Raw genomic sequence first — 17,308 nt, 5'->3', positions numbered from 1 at the left:
CACAAATTACCTGAAAGATGGGGAAATGTGTTGCTAGCGATGGACATTACTTTGAATAAAGCACTTTTGATGGTTCTCTTGAAATTATTGTGTTTTCTTTGATTACAAAATCCACCATTATTAACCGGTACACCTAGCATAGTAAACAAACCAAACAGTTTAACCACTGCTCTTTAAGCTAAGGCTTGGTTTCTTTGGCATTTAGAAATGCCAGTGAAATAAGTTAGTTATTTATACAAAAACAAATAATTGACTTTGTTTTTCAGAAATTATTAAATATGCATAAAAACAACAGTTTCAGAACAAAATCATGTGGCATCAAAATGAAACTGAGTGTTTTTTAGGTTAACCCAAGTCTGTCTTTTTCAAAGAATTATTGTGCAGTCATCCTTTAAATTATTTTTGTTTTGGTCATTGTTTGTTTTGAAGCTTGAGAAAGAAGCAATGAAGGATGCAGTTTTAAAAGCCATAGAAGAAGAAAGAAAAACTTTGGAAAAAGTCCATGCTGAGGAAAGGGAACTATGGAAGACTGAGCATGCAAAAGATCAAGAAGAAGTATCTCAGGCAATTCAAAAAGCTATACAGGAACAAAGAAAAATTAGTCAGGTTAGTAAAATTAATTCTTTGTGAATATTTTTTCTTATTTTTCTCAAAATATAGTATCCTTACTATTATTTTATCTTACTTGAAATCAACTTAGTGGACATATCAGTATTTAATAATTTTGCCTTTGGTAAACAATTCTTAATATAACTATTTTTATCTTCTTATACTTTTAACTTGCCTTTTTACTCTACTTTTAAAAAAACCCACAATCCAAATTTATGTTTAGTCATTGCAACTACATTAAAAATTTAATGTTAGCCCTAGCTTGTTTGGCTCAGTGTATAGAGAGCATCGGCCTGTGGACTGAAGGGTCCCAGGATTGGTTCCAGTCAAGGGCACATGCTCAGGTTTCGGGCTCAATCCCCAGTGTGGGGCATGCAGGAGGCAGCTAATCAATGACTCTCTCTCATCATTGATGTTTCTATCTCTCTCTCCCTCTCCCTTCCTCTCTGAAATCAATAAAAAATATATTTTTAAAAAATTTTGATGTTATAATAAATTGGTAGGTTAGAAGTTAGGTAGGTTGATTATCATAAAGAGTAAGCTTATTATAGAACAAATCACAGTATGTATATTCTTAGAGTTTGTCTATATATGATTTTTATCTAGAGGGATACCTTTGATAGGAAGAAAATACATATCAACTCCCAAGTATGGGAACCACTGCATTAACATTTTAATATTTTTTAGGGAATCACCAATTTATAGACATTTATAGACATCACTTCATTCATTGATTACATTAATTCCCTAGAAAAGCAAATTAAAAAAGGAATAAAGTATTACAAATTGCTTTGTAACAAACCCATTAATTAAATAATGCTAATTAACTAAATTGCAGGACCAGAGGTATAATCTGTAAATATACTTTACCCAGGGACTACTAGTGATGGTATTCTGAAATCCTGCCTCTTGAACTTATTCATACCCTTGAGGATTTTTACTGTCAGTCTCATAATTCATATCCTTGTTACTCCTTTCAGGAAAATACCTGCAATATTAGACATTACAAAAAATTGACAGAATGTTATCATCACTTATATCAATAAGGAAAGTAATAATAGTTCTTCATGTTCAAGTTTCATTTCCTTGGCTTTATTCTAGACAAATATTTCAAGCTGTTTGCTACAAAGCTATTTTTATGAAATTTGTTCTTCAGTTTTGGCTGTAGAAAAATACTAAGAAAATAGTAGTTGTAGTGCTGGTGCTGGTGGTGGTACGGTTGACAATAATTGTAACAATATTGGCTCTCATTAATTTATTTCTAAGTACCAGGCACTTTGTAATTGTTTTACGTGTTTGATCTCATTTAATCCTCACAACCACCTTATGAGACAGAAACTATTTTTACAGGATTAGAAATTAAAGCTTAGGAAGATTATGTAACTTGCTCGAGGCCATAATAACTTTGGAAAAGGCAAGAGTTCAGATCCAAAATCAGGCTGCCTTACTCCAGAGGCCTTGCAGCTCACCACTACGCTATTCTCCCTCCCAATGTTCCCATCTTAGAATAAAGTATGAATTCAGCTTATTGATCATTTAATGTATAATTTCAATAGGAAAAACTTGAAGGGGTTATTTTAATTTCTTTATTCATTGAGTAATATTTATTAAGCATCTACCATGTGTTGGCACTGTAGACAACTGTTGGAATATTTTGGTATAGCATCTAACAAGATAGACAAGGTTCCTAGGCACTCGTGGAGCTTATATTCAAGTAAAAAACCCATTAATAAATAATGTAATACTATATAGTGATATAGGTTGTAAAGAAAAAAATCAGGATTATGTGTTTAACTGAGAATGGGTGCAGGGGACTTGTTTAGATAAGGAAGTGAGGAAAGAAGCCAGACTCAAAAAAATTTGCATGCTACATGATTCTGTTTATACGGAATTCTGGAAAAGGCAAAACTAATTTGAGGGGGAAAAAAATCAGTTGTTGCCTGGGAAGGGTGGGGAAACTTTGAAGGTGATGGAAACTTTTTAATTATAATTGTTTTGGTGTTTTTTGACAAAGCTTATCAAAGTATCTATTTCATGGTGGTGAATTTTATTACCTGCAAATAATCTTTTTAAAAAAATATATTTTATTGATTTTTTACAGAGAGGAAGGGAGAGGGATAGAGAGTTAGAAACATCGATGAGAGAGAAACATCGATCAGCTGCCTCCTGCACACCTCCTACTGGGGATGTGCCCACACCAAGGTATATGCCCTTGACCGGAATCAAACCTGGGACCTTTCAGTCCACAGGCCAACACTATCCACTGAGCCAAACCGGTTAGGGCTACATGCAAATAATCTATATCATAAAAGGCCTATGGTCCTAACGCCATAATGGCAGAACAACCAAACAACCGATCACCATGAGGTCCTGGAGCACCTCTTGGGCCCTACCCCCACCCCCCACCCCCCGGGACTCCGGCAGCATCAGCGAAGCATTATGGGGTGCTGGCAGCATCCGGGGAATGTGCGAGGCATTGCGGGGCAGGGCGCCAGCAGCGTCTGTGGAGCATGCAAGGTGTCGTGGGGCAGCGGACATGGCCCTCATGGCAGGCTATGCCTAGGGGACCCTACGTGCACACGATTTAATCGTGCACTGGGCCTCTAGTATTTTCATAAAGCTATTTTTAAAAAACAAATGCCTACCAGAATAAATTATTGGATAGGTGGTGATTTCAAAAGGTGACTTGATTTACTATGGTGAAGAAGGGTTGAGTTTCTTGGGCATAAAAAATCCAATTTGTTCATATTAAATTAGAGGTCCCTATTAATCCTAGAAAGAGGAAATGTTGGGTAGACAGTTAAAAATATGGTTCTGGATTTCAGGTGATTTGTTATGGCTGGAGATTAAAATTTGGGATTGAGAAGATGGTATTTAAAGATAAATAAAAAGAAAAAATATTCTGGACAGACCTCTACATGAAATTTTTTTATGGGATGTGGCCATCTTCTATCTAGAAAAAATGTGGCCATTTGAGATTAACTGTGTAATAGTGGAAATAGTCTCACACTAACAAGTATTTCAGATGAAATTGTGAAGTATTTCAGATGAAATTGTGAAGTATTTCAGATGAAATTGTGAAGGTATTAATGTTATTGGTGCTTTCTGTATCACACTATTGTCCAAGATTGAGAGGCCAGGGCTTTATGTACCTTTTCTAGGAGGCTTGGGGTCACCAGCATAAATAGCAGCTTCTGCCACCTTCTGCCCATCTCCTGTCTAGTTACAGAGGCCAACATTCATTGTGACCTCTAGTTCTTGGGCAGCTAGTTGGGATCCATACAGCCTGAAGAGCTACTACTGTCCAGGAAACTACAAACTGCTACATACTGACTGAAGAGGCTGATTTAGAAAAGCCTGGAAGTTCTTGTTTTTGAATTCTAAGATTTAAGTCACTTCACAGCACTCAAATGTTTCTTTAATAAAAAGAATTCTGGAAGTAAACCTTGTAATTAGCAGCAACTAGCATCTTCAGCCACTAAGTCACACTAGAAATTAGGAAAGGATAGAATATGGCAAAGCAAAAAGCAATCAGTCTAAATTTAAGCAACCAAAATTACTCCTGAGAAAGTAAGGAAAATAAAACAGCTTCTCTATGTTGATAGTGTCATTAACTGATGAGATAAACATTAAACTATGACAGAAAATGCAATACTTATGACTGTGCCACATATAGCTTTGAATTTATTTGAAAGATGATTTTGTCTGGCTTTGATCATAAAGTAAGACTAAGTCATAGTGTTGATTATAGATTTTTACTTTTTTTTCTGAGATATCAAGTAGAACATTTGATTCTGACTTACATGAGTATCACATTAGATTAATTCTGTGTGACTTGAAAAATCTTTGTTAAATAAAGGAAAGTACATTTGTTATTGACACCAACATGGACAAAAAGAAGAGAATAATTAATTTTGCTGTTCTAGCAAAGTCCTGTGAAAGGAAGCCAGTGCATACAAGACAAACTATTTCTGACGTTGAATGCTCTTCATAATAGTTTATAACCACAGCCACTGTAATTTGGGGTTATGTTTTCCCCCAAAGCCACAGACATTACAATCAGTGGTTATATTTTCTTTAAGAAATTTAGTATTGCTACCTGACCCTTTTTTTTATAAAGGAAATAGCATTTCTATTTTAGCTTAGCAGGCCAGATAGTTTCACAACACTGAAATAATTTTTCTGTGTTGACTTAGTTTTGATTCATTGGATTGTTTTAAATTTGTATTTATGAAATTTTGATAGTAACCTAGTTAATTATAGACAAAATCTTAATTACATTTTAATTGCCAAAAGTATTCTATCTAGGGACAAGAGAACAAATAGTACATCAACTTACCTTTTCATCTCTTGAGGCTTTTTCCTTCTGTTAAATTTCTGATTTCATTAGATGAGACATTATCTGCCAAGTTATCCAGTCCAGAGAACTGAAATTTCTCCTAGACCCTCTCTCTCTCATCCCTATTCTCATACCTTTTTAATCATTAAAACCTTCCCATTTTACTTGATATATAATTCTTAAACATATACACTTCCTTCCTACCAGCTATCATGGTCTTAATTATGGTTCTTATTGCTTACTGTGGCCTCCTACATTGACGTCTTTGCTTCCAATTTTGTCCTCTTTCAATTTAGAATAAAAAAAAATGAAAGTCATTCTCCCACTTTAAACTCTGCAGCGCTGCCCTGTAGCCAATAGGATGACATTCAAGCTACTTAGCATGACCTGTACATCTTTCAGAGGATAAGATATAAATCTTTCAGTGGCCTGATCCCACCACTCCAGCTCATCTTCTGCCACCCTGTTTCACATTTCATGCTTTTAGTACCACACTGCAGGCTCAATACCATGTTGTTTCAGGTTGTTGGACTTTTAGTCATACTGTTCCTTCAGCCTAGGATAATGTGTCTTTCCTAACTTGAAAAACCCCTCTTATTTAATAACTAGAGGCCCAGTGCACAAAATTCGTGCTGGGACGGAAGGGATCCCCTCAGCCTGGCCTGCACCCTTTCCAATCCGGGACTCCGTGGAGGATGTCTGATTGCCTCTTCTAGGCCTGCGGAATTGTGCCTAAACCAGCAGTCGGACATCCCTCTTGCAATCTGGGACTGCTGGCTCCTAACTGCTCACCTGCCTGCCTGCCTGATCACCCCTAACCACTTTGCGTGTCTGCCTGATCGACCCTAACCACTCTAACTGCCTGCCTGATCGCCCCTAACTGTCTCTGCCTGCCTGCCTGATCGCCCCTAACCCCTTTGCCTGCCTGCCTGATCACCCTTAACTGCTCCCCTGCTGGCCTGATGCCCCTAACCACTCTCCTCTGCCGGCCTGATCACCCCTCACCGCTCTCCCCTACCGGCCTGATCACCCCTCACTGCTCTCCCCTGCTGGCCAACTGCTCTCCCCTGCCGGCCTGATCATCCCTAACCGCTCTGCCTGCCTGCCTGATCGCCCCTAACCGCCTCTGCTTCAGTCCCGACACCGTGGCTTTGTCTGGAAAGACATCCAGAAGATGTCCAATCTATATGGTCTAATTAGCATATTACCCTTTTATTAGTATAGATTTAGCAATTTTTAATCTAGAAAATTTATATTCCACTTCTCAGATTAAATCACCAATTCTTTCTTTTTTGGTATTCAGTATATAACTGTACCACTGCCCAGCCATATTATATTTAAAGGATCTGCTTGTGTCTCTTCCACTAGATTATTAGCACCTTAAAAGTACGAACTGAGTCTTGAACAAACCACAATAGATTGTAAAATGGTGCAAGATCAGCACTGTTTTAATGAGACATATTAATCTTTTAAAAATTGAGTTGGTCTTTAACAATACAGTTTGGCTCTTTTAGAGTTTTGGTTGCTTTGAAATGGAACATTTCAACAAAAGTTGGGTGAGCAAAAATAGTGCTCTGTGTTATGATCCCTTTAAGAAGGGATACCTAAAAGTATTTTTTAATGGGTGCCAAACTGACATGATTATTATTGTTTTTTAATGAAATACGTAGAAAGTAATCTGCCAGCTTAGGAAGCATCTTTACTTTGAACAGCTTTTGGGTTACTCTGAGGTCTGAGTGGCTGCACGAGTCCCGGTGGTCCTTTCAGGTCGCAGTGAAGTGATGCCCTGCTTCGCACTGGTCCCGTGGGAGAGCACGTCCACTTCCGAGCACCATGTTTCCAGAGAGGCTTTTCCAAATCAGGGCGGGACTAATTTAGACATTTAATGGTGCCTCCCCAGCATCTATTCCTCTCTTCCCAAAGTGATACTTTTTATTTCTTAGCCGTGTGGTTTGGATAGCTGAATAGAGACAGATTAGAAAAAGTAGGTGAAAATGTTAACTCAGTACCATATGAAGCTATCAAATCATAAGTCCTCTAGCAAAAAGTATATCATTTCTATACAGGATTGTGAAAAATGGATCAGGTGGGAGGCTGAAGATGTATGTGTAGAGAATATAATTTCTGCTGTCATTTTTTCACTTTCTAAGTATCCCTGTTCCTCTGTCATTATCAGTACACTAGAGGCCCGGTGCATGAAATTCGTGCACGGGGGTGTGTGTTCCTCAGCCCAGCCTGCACCCTCTCCAATCTGGGACCCCTCGAGGGATGTCCGACTGCCCTCTCACAATCCAGGACTGCTGACTCCCAACTGCTCGCCTGCCTGCCTTCCTGATTGCCCCTAACTGCTTCTGCCTGCCAGCCTTATCACTCCCTAACCACTCCCCTGCCAGCCTGATTGATGTCTAACTGCTCCCCTGCCAGCCTGTTTTCCCCTAACTGCCCTCCCCTGCAGGCCTGGTCACCCCTAACTGCCTTCCCCTGCAGGCCTGGTCACCCCTAACTGCCCTCCCCTGCAGGCCTGGTCGCCCCCAACTTCCCTCCTCTGCCGGCCTGGTCACCCCTAACTGCCCTCCCCTGCAGGCTTGATCTCCCCCAACTGCCCTCCCCTGCTGGCCATCTTGTGGTGGCCATCTTGTGTCCACAGGGGGGTAGGATCTTTGACCACATGGGAGCAGCCATCTTGTGTGTTGGAATGATGGTCAATTTGCATATTACTCTTTTATTAGATAGGATAGAGGCCTGGTGCACGGGTGGGGGCTAGCTGGTTTGCCCTGAAGGGTGTCCCGGATCAGTGTGGGGGTTCCCTTGGGACATGGGGTGGCCTGGGTGAGGGGCCTGTGGTGGTTTGCAGGCCGGCCATGCCCCCTGGCGACCCAAGTGGAGGCCCTGGTATCTGGGATTTATTTATCTTCTACAATTGAAACTTTGTAGCCTGGAGCGGAGCCAAGCCTTCTGCTTGCTCACTGGCGGCAGCCATTTCTATTGGGATTTATGTATCTTCTATAATTGAAACTTTGTAGCCTTAAGCGAGGCCTGGGCCGGCCAGGGTGTGCAGAAAGCTTGGCTTCCTCCATCACCGGGGGCAACCCTAGCCTCCTGCTCTTTCCAGCTCCATGGCTGCCGCCATTTCTGTTGGGTTTGTGTATCTTCTATCATTGAAACTTTGTAGCCTTGAGTGGAGGCCTGGGCCGGCAAGGGCAGGCGGAAAGCTTGGCTTCCTCCATTGCCGGGGAAACCCAAGCCTCCCTCCTGCTCTCTCTGGCCGTAGCCATCTTGGTTGGGTTTATTTGCATATTCGCTCCTGATCGGCTGGTGGGTGTGGTTGGTGGGCGTGGCTTATGGGTGTAGCGGAGTGATGGTTAATTTGCATATTACTCTTTTATTAGATAGGATGGCAATGTCAACCTCCACAGATATACCCTCCATTACTAACATCCTAAAAATCTACGATTGTTATAATTTAATTGCTGAACATGCTCTTTCAGGAATAATTACTATAAAATCACTTTAAAATACATTTAAAATATTGCCACTTTTTAAACCTATAACATTAGTTAAATAGCTTGACTGCTTTAAACCTTAGAGTATGCGTGCCTCTCAAAATGATTCTGAGAATTAACTGAAAATACACATAACTATTTTATTAGCTTTAAACACCAAACATCATTGCTTATGTATATATTTTTAATACTCTTTATATTTTGCTTAAATATACTATGTCTTTCACACAGATCTCTGTTAATTGACAGAATCTTTAATTGTCAGTATCATTAACAAACTTATAATCCAACATAAGTTTATTTAACTTACTTAGTATAGTTCCTGGAACATAGGATGTGTTATTGCTGAGATGCCCACTGCTGTTGTTGATACGGTTACTATTACTACCTTTTTATAATCACTTTGTAATTTTAACACCCAGCATAGTGCCATGCACACTAAACCATGAGTGAATGGATGGTCACTGTGATTACCTAAGGCTGTGGTTTCTGACCTGCATCAAGGTGCCCTGTGATGCTGCAGTGAACTCTCAGGGGTGCTGTAGGTATTATAAATATTAGAGGGCAACACAGGAATACTTGAGATCTCATGGAAACCAGGTAAACTGCTATCTTATCCATACTAATTTGTCTTATTTTGCTTTTTTCTTATATCATAGTGAATCAGGGTTTGGTTTAGGGATTGCTGTGATAAAGAGCAAATACCATGCAAATATCACTGTGGAACAGGAAATGAGATTAATATTGTCCAGTTTTATGCCAAGATTTAAGAAGTTGTGCAGTGCCGGGTATGGATAAATTCATGAATAAGTAACTGTGGTTGAGGATTAAATAAAAGTCTTTTTCTTTCCATTTTTGTGTATCTTAAATAGCTGCTACATTATGATCCAATTAATAAATGGGAAAATTAGGTATTTGTTTTGGCCTTCAGGGCATCATAAAATATTACTCAGGCAGCAATGGAGCCATGAACTGAGAAAGTTAGGGAAGTTTTAACCTAGTGTGTACCCACTTTATCAGGTGTTCTGGGGGACAGAAGAAACAAGATAATAGTCCTTACCCTTAAGTAGATTTCCTTTGAATTGAGGAAACAAATCACTCATTCACTGAAGATAAATTATGTATTTACACTCTATAGCAGTTACTATGCTAGAGTCCTAGTCATAAAGAATATGAGCTGTGATAAATATAATCCCTGACTTCAAAGGGATCTCCACCTGGTAAGATGGACAATTAAAGAGGTTATTAAATCTGAGTTATGGAGTGCTTTTAGAGATAGAATGTAGGGTGCTCTTTGAGCAGTTACAAACAATAGTAGATCAACCCACACACACTATGAGGAGGTGTGGAAGGTCTGGAACATTTCAGGGAAGGCTTCTAGAGTTAGTGATGCTCAACCTCCATTGTGCAGGAGAAGGCTTAGTTATCGGAAGTGAAGCGTGAGGGAAATCATTCCAAGTGGAGAGAGCATGGCATGTTCAGGGAACTGCATATTGAATACTTACTATTAGCATGACAAAATGGTAGCTTCCCCAGAGATTACAAACATTAATGAGACTTTACTGCTGTCTTCAGGATCTTACAGTAGACTAGGAAATATGTCAGATTCATAAATTGTCCTAGTGTGAGGCAGAATGAGGTATGATAAAGCACATCTGGTTGAGGCATTGAAAACACAAAGGAGAAATGCACAGTAGGTGGTGAATATCAATTTTACAGAAATTGAAAATGTCTCTTGGGAAAGTAATATAGAACAAAGATGGAATTTATGTGCCTGAACAGACTGAGAACCTTGAAGTTATATAGTCAAACTCAAGGTTTATTACTAGCAGAAATAGAATGCCACTGCAGACTTCACTGGCATAAGTGACAAGGGCTCAATATCTTTTATGGAAGATTACCTTGGCAGCCTTAAATGCGACGAGTCTGAAGTTAAAAATACTCCTTGGAACTTGCTAGAATACTTGGCATGCAAAAAGTGGGCAGCTTAGCCTAAGTGATGGAAGTTAAAATGGTGAAGAAAAGACAAACATTTTGGAGGGGAAAAGTCTAAACATGGTGACTGGAAACAGGATATGAAATTAAACGTGTCTGAGGCATGAAATTTTAGTGACTGACAGAATTTATATAACCTTGTATCTGGGGCAAACAACAAATAATTGCTCATTTTCAGTGTGATCCTGTTCTAATAGTGACTAAGCAAAAATAACACATTTTACCAAATTGTTAAGTAACAAATATTCATTCTATTTACACTATATTTATGGAAAGCAGAATATTTAAGTATTTCGGACTTCCTTTGGTTTATCAGCTTTATAATTGTATACATTACTTCAAGCAGATGTGGTTGAAGGCCATTATATTCCATAGGTACATTAATATCTGTGTTTTACAAGTTTCAATGCAAGTTGTTTTACCATACTACTACAGATTTTTACTGAATCATTTATGTAATGATATCATTGTTCCTATCCACAATAAAGTATCATGTGAGAGGAGAATAAAATATGTTGAATGATAAAAGGAACAAATGTATCACTATGTAGAAAATAAAAATTATATTTGTAGAACTTGTTTAAAGGGGAAAATATCTTTCATTTATAAATCTCTTTTGTAAGTAAGGAAGAAGACAGAGGCTGTGAAAACATAACCAGCTAAATTTTTAAGAAAACCAAAGATAATTTCTAGAAATGAAAGATAGAATATTGGAATTTAAAACTTAATAAACAGAACTTCTTAGTCTAGCCATCACAACATAACTTATGTAAGACTAATCCTTTCACACACACACACACACACACACACACACACACACACACACACACAAAACTATAAAAGCTGTACCATGTATATAAAACAGCGTTATGAAAGCATTATAGAGCAACAAATGCAGATAGGATTGCAGGAACTTCGATACTGGAAAAATGAAAATGTTCAAGGTGAACTTTACAATCAGGCTTTAAAAAGCATCTTCTATTTGACCGCATGTAGAATTAAAGTTTAAGCAGAAAACATTAGTTTTATAAAATTGATGGGGCAGAAGTTTAGGCCTACAAAGAGGCAGACTTTCAGAACAAATTCTAGAACAACACAAATCACTGTTCAGATACATGCACACCCCACAAGTTAGTGGCCAAATCTAAAGTAGCAGATGCACAGGGAAGGCTCTTAAAATCCATCAACAAAAAAAGAACATTTGGGAAGCTAAAGAGCTGACCAGACACTTTGGGGGAAGTAAAGTTGGAAGCTAAAGTGGAAGGGCTTTAGTAAATCAAGGGCTTTCATTTGAGCACTCCAAAGGGCTTTACTCTTCATAAAAAATTGTGAAGTATGAGCACTATACAAAAGAATATGTAAAAATGGCCAATAAGCATGTGAAAAGGTGCTCATATCATTATTCTTCCAGGAAGTGTGAATTAAAACCACAGTTAGATACCAGTATATCTCTGCCCTGGGTATAAGTTTGATTCAAGGGACTGACTATACTTAATGTGCATGATGATGCTATGGAGCAACTGGACCTCTCCTACATTCTTGGAGGAAGTGTAAATTTGCCTACTCATTTTTTTAAAAGTGTATGGATGGCCGTATCTACTAATTGGCTCAACACATGTATATTCTGATACCCCTCATTTCGACAATTAGGTGTACAGGCAGATGTTGCAGATGTTGCAAGTTCAGTTTCACACGACCACAACAAAGCAAAATTGCAATAAAGTGAGTCACACATTTTTTCATTTGCTAGTGCACATGAAAGTTATGTTTATGCTATATTATAGTCTATTAAGTATATAATAGCATTATGTCTAAAAACAATGTACATACCTTAATTAAAAATACTTTACTGCTAAAAAATATTAACCATCAGCTGAGCCTTCAGTGAACACTAATTGTTTTGCTGGGGGAGGGTCTTACCTCATTGTTGATGAAAATTCTTTGAAGTGCAATAAAGTGAAGTGCAATAAAATGAGGTATGCCTGTACACTCAACAGAAGTGAGGGCTTACATCTACTAAATGATGTATAAAGGAATGATAAAAAGTGCTTTATTCATCATAATACCAAATATAAATACTATTAATAGTAGAATGGATGAATAAGTTGTGATATATTCATACAAGGAACACTACACCAAAATAAAATAGACAAACTAATGATACACTGTACAATATGGATGAATCTCAAAAAAACTGTGATTCAATGTTTATGACCTTTAAAAACAGACAAAATAATCTATGGTGATATAGATCACAATAGTACTTATTTATGATGGGGAGAAGCATTAGGAACGTTCCTGAGGCCTAGAAATGTGCTTTTTCCTCATTTGTATAGTGTATATAATTCATTGAGTCATACACTTAAGGTTTGTGCATTTCACTATGTACAAAAAATTTTTAAAGCTAAACATAAAGAAAAAATAATTCCATCATTATTAAAATAGTTATTTAAAACTTGTGGCTCAGAAAATGGAGGCCAAATAGGCAGTAGTGTCATTTACCTTCTCCTAAGGCCAGGCCAGAAAAACAACTAAATTGGAGAACATCCACCCTGAATTAACAAATTAAACACAACTGAGGAGACAATTTTCAATAAGGAAGGGCAGAGATCCCCTAGAGAATGCTGCTTGCCAGACATAACCCACGTGGAACCACCATCATGCCCCAGCAGTGAGTGGTGCAGTACCTAGCAGCAAGCTCCTAGATGTCTGCAGGGAATGCACACCGCCAGAGTGAGTTCCTGCACCAGGCCTCCGCACCAGCCCACTGGGACCCAGCGTGCAATACCCTGCAGAGTGTGCAAGCCAGGGGAATTTCCACCCTGGACCCCAGAATTGTGCTGCTATCCTGATTTAGCACCACCTGGCACCTGATCCACACCGAGCCCTAGGACCTGCTGCTGGGGCGACCCACAGCAACCCAGAGCATGCCTCACTCTGGGCTACAGGAGAACGGGGACTGTGCTACCCAGAGCAACTGGTGCTCCCTGGACAGCCCTGCTGGGGTGAGTCAGAGAAACCCACACCCACTTCACCCAGGCCCGGGAGGAGTGACCCAGAGCAACCCAGCGCACACCTCACTTAAGACAACTGGGGAGCTCTGACTGTGCGATCCAGAGCAACCCATGCTTGCTCCATCCCAGCCCCCAAGACGGTCCTTCTGAGTCCATCCAGAGCAACCCAATGTGCACCTCACTCGGGGCGACAGGAGAGCCCTGACTGAGCGACCCAGGGCAACCTGCCCCCCCTCTACACTTAGAAGGGGCAAACTGGAGTAACCCAGTGTACATCTCACTGTGGGCTGCAAGAAAGTGAGGACTGTGTGACCCAGAACAACCTGTGTCCACTCCACCCCGAGCCCAGGGTCTTGCTGCTGGGGCAACTTGGAGTAACCCCACTCAGACTACAGGAGAGTTCTGACTGTGCGACCCAGAGAAAACTGCACTGAACCTGCTCTCTGGTCCCTGGGACAGTCCTGCAGGGGCTACCCGGAGCAACCCAGCACACACCTCACTCCAGGCCAAAGAAGAGTGCTGCCAGGGGCCACAGGACTGTGTTGTAAGTGTGCTGCCAGAGGGACCTAGGGTGCCACCCTGGCACAGGTGCCAGGGCCACACAGTGAATTGCATGCCAGAGGGCTCTGGGTCTGCACAAGGAGTCACACATCAGAGGGACTGTGCATGCACTCCCACCACCCTGAGCATCTGAAGCAGACAACTGAGGGACCAGATTCATGGGAGAAGGAGATACAATTCAGAGCAAAGACAATAAAGGCATGAGACTCAAGGCAGAAACAGCCTCTGGGTTTACAATTTCCAGACCATTGACCTTATAGAGTCTTAAACCTATGAAACCTCAAGAGGGTGCTCAAGGCCAGAAAGAGACAGCAAAAACTGGGGAGACAAAGAAACAACCCCCCAAGGAAAGAAAAGGAGCAATTGCCAAAAAAGGAACTAAATGAAACAGAAGCATGCAACATATGAGAAGAAGAATTCAGAGTAAGGATCATACAATTCATAAGCTGGATGGATGAGAAAATCAACTTACATAAGAATCAAAAGGAAATAAAAAATGATACAGCTACAATAAAAAACACAATGGGAGGTTTCAACAGTAGACTGAAATAAGCAGAGGACCTAATTAGTGAGTTAGAAGATAGGGCAGAAAAAACATACCCAATCTAAATAGCAATTGGAGAAAAAAATTAGAAAGCCAGGAGGAGAGCCTAAGGGAGCTTCGGGACAACATGAAATGAAGTAACATACATATAACAGGGGTACCAGAAGGACAAGAAAAGGGGCAAGGATTAGAAAATCTATTTGAAGAAATAATGATAGAAAACTTACTTGATGTGGGGAAGAAAAAAATCACACAAGCACAGAGTCCCAAACAAGATGAATCCAGAAACCCACACCAAGACATCTCGTGATTACAATGGAAAACATTAACAACAGAAAATCTTAAAGACTGCAAGAGAGAGAAAAAAGAGTTACCTGCAAAGGATCTCCCATTAGAGTATCAAATGATTTCTCAACAGAAACACATCAGGGCAGAAGGGAAGGGAATGCACATTGATGCAAAGCAAGGGACTGAATCTAAGAATGCTATACTGAATCCATCAAGGCTATTATTCAAAATTGAAGGAGAAGTCAGGAGTTTCACAGACAATAAAAGGCTAAGGGAGTTTATCACTACCAAGCCAGCAATGCAAGAAACGCTAAAGGGACTGTTGTAAAAAGAAGTAAAGAAAGGGAAGAAGGAACACAGGCATAAAGAATAAAAATGGCTACAAACAAGTACCTATCAATAATAACCTTAAAAGTAACTGGACTAAATGAACCCATCAAAAGATATAGAGTGGCCGAATGGATAAGAAAACATGACCCATATATATGCTGTCTACAAGAGACCCACCTCAGAACAAGGGACTCACACAGACTGAAAGTGGAGGGATGGAAAATATTTTTCAGGCATATGAAAATGAAAAAAAGGTGAGGTACCAATACTGACATCTGATAAAATAGACCTCAAAGTGAAGGCCATAACAAGAGATAAGGAAAGCCACTTCATAACACTAAAGAGATTGATACAACAAGAGGATATAACTATGGTAAATATATATGCACCCAATGCAGGAGCACCCAAATACATAAAAAAACTAATGGAAGATATCAAGGGAGAGATCAACAGCAATACAATTATACTAGGGGATTTTAATACTCCATTGACATCACTGGATAACTCTAGACAAAAAAACCAGCAAAGAAACAGCAATCCTAAATGACTCACTAGATCAGATGGACTTAATCAACATCCTCAGAACATTTCACCCCAAAATTACAGAATGTACATTCTTCTCAACTACATATGGGACATTTTCAAAGATAGACCACATATTGGAAAACAGGCAAAGTCTCTTAAAAATCATTAAGATTAAAATTCTATCAAGCCTCTTCTCAGGTCACAATGGCATAATATTAGAAATAAACTACAAAAAACAAAAAATTCAAACACTTGGAGGCTAAATAGCATGTTATTATTAAACAATGATTAGGTTACCAAAGAGATCAAAGAATAAATTAAAAAAAACAATCCTGGAAACAAATGATAATGAAAACAAAACACTACAAAACCTATGGGACACAGTGAAAGCAGTCCTGAGAGGGAAGTTCATAGCATTACAGGCCTACCTCAAAACAAGAAAAATTGGTAATAAATTATCTAACTCTACAACATAAAGAATTAGAAAGAAAGCAACAAGAAAAGCCCAGAGTGAGCAGAAGGAAGGAGATAATAAAGATCAGAGGGGAAATAAATGACATAGAGACCTAAATAAATAAATAAATAAATAAATAAGATAAAAAAACAAGAGCTGGTTCTTTAAAAGGCTAAACTAGATTGATGAACCTCCAGCCAAGCTCACCAAAAAGGCAAGAGAGAGGACCCAAATAAAATCAGAAATGAAAAAGGTGAAATAACAACATACCTCACAGAAATACAAAGGATCATAAAAAAAAAAAAAAATACTGTGAACAACTCTATTCCAACAAACTGGTCAACCTAGAAGAAATGGACATATTTCTAGAAAAATAGGACCTTCCAAAACTCAATTAGGAAGAATAAAAAAACCTGAATAAGCCAATAACTACAGAGGAAAATGAATCAGTAAACAAAAAACTTCCTGCAAACAAAAGCACTGGGCCAGACAGCTTTACAGGAGAGTTCTACCAAACATTCAAAGAGGAACTAAAACCTGACCTCCTCAGACTATTCCAAAAAATTCAAGAGAAAGGAACACTCCCAAGCTCATTCTATGAAGCCAGCATTACCCTAATCCCAAAACCAGAAAAAGACACTACAAAGAAAGAGAATTACAGGCCAATAACTCTGATGAACATAGATGCTAAAATCCTCAACAAAATTCTAGAAAATCGGATCCAGCATTACGTTAGAAAGATCATTCACCATGACCAAGTGGGATTTATTCCAGGGATGCAAGGATGGTACAATATTCTCAAATCAATAAATGTGATAAATCAAATAAACAAATTGAGACAAAAATCACATAATCATATCAATGAATGCAGAAAAATCATTTGACAAAACCTAACACCCTTTCTTGATAAAAACTCTCAGCAAAGTGGGAATAGATGGATCATAAAAGCTTTATATGACAAACCTACAGCCAACCTCATTCAGTGGACAAACTAAAACCATTTCCCCTACAAACGGAAACAAGACAGGGATGCCCACTCTCATCATTCCTGTTCAACATATTACTGGACATGCTAGCCATAGCGATCAGATAAGAAGAAGAAATAAAAGGCATCCAAATTGGAAAAGAAGTAAAACTGTCATTATT

At 39.0% G+C, this 17,308-nt stretch overlaps 1 protein-coding gene across 2 annotated transcripts in view; it reads left to right on the top strand.

Moving 5' to 3' along the window:
- CCDC91 (coiled-coil domain containing 91) overlaps positions 1 to 17,308 on the top strand; it is a 291,950-nt gene that overhangs the window by 213,433 nt on the left and 61,209 nt on the right. For both annotated transcript variants that reach the window (XM_080662857.1, XM_080662858.1), the window contains one exon: positions 430 to 606. In XM_080662857.1, coding sequence (XP_080518983.1) covers positions 430 to 606 — 177 coding nt within the window. The remainder of the gene's footprint in view (positions 1 to 429; positions 607 to 17,308) is intronic.

The sequence above is a fragment of the Plecotus auritus genome (genome assembly GCF_963455305.1).
Source record: "Plecotus auritus genome assembly, chromosome: 3".
Taxonomy (NCBI): domain Eukaryota; kingdom Metazoa; phylum Chordata; class Mammalia; order Chiroptera; family Vespertilionidae; genus Plecotus; species Plecotus auritus.
The sequence above is the reverse complement of the archived record's forward strand: the minus strand, read 5'-3'. Positions and strand labels throughout refer to the sequence as shown.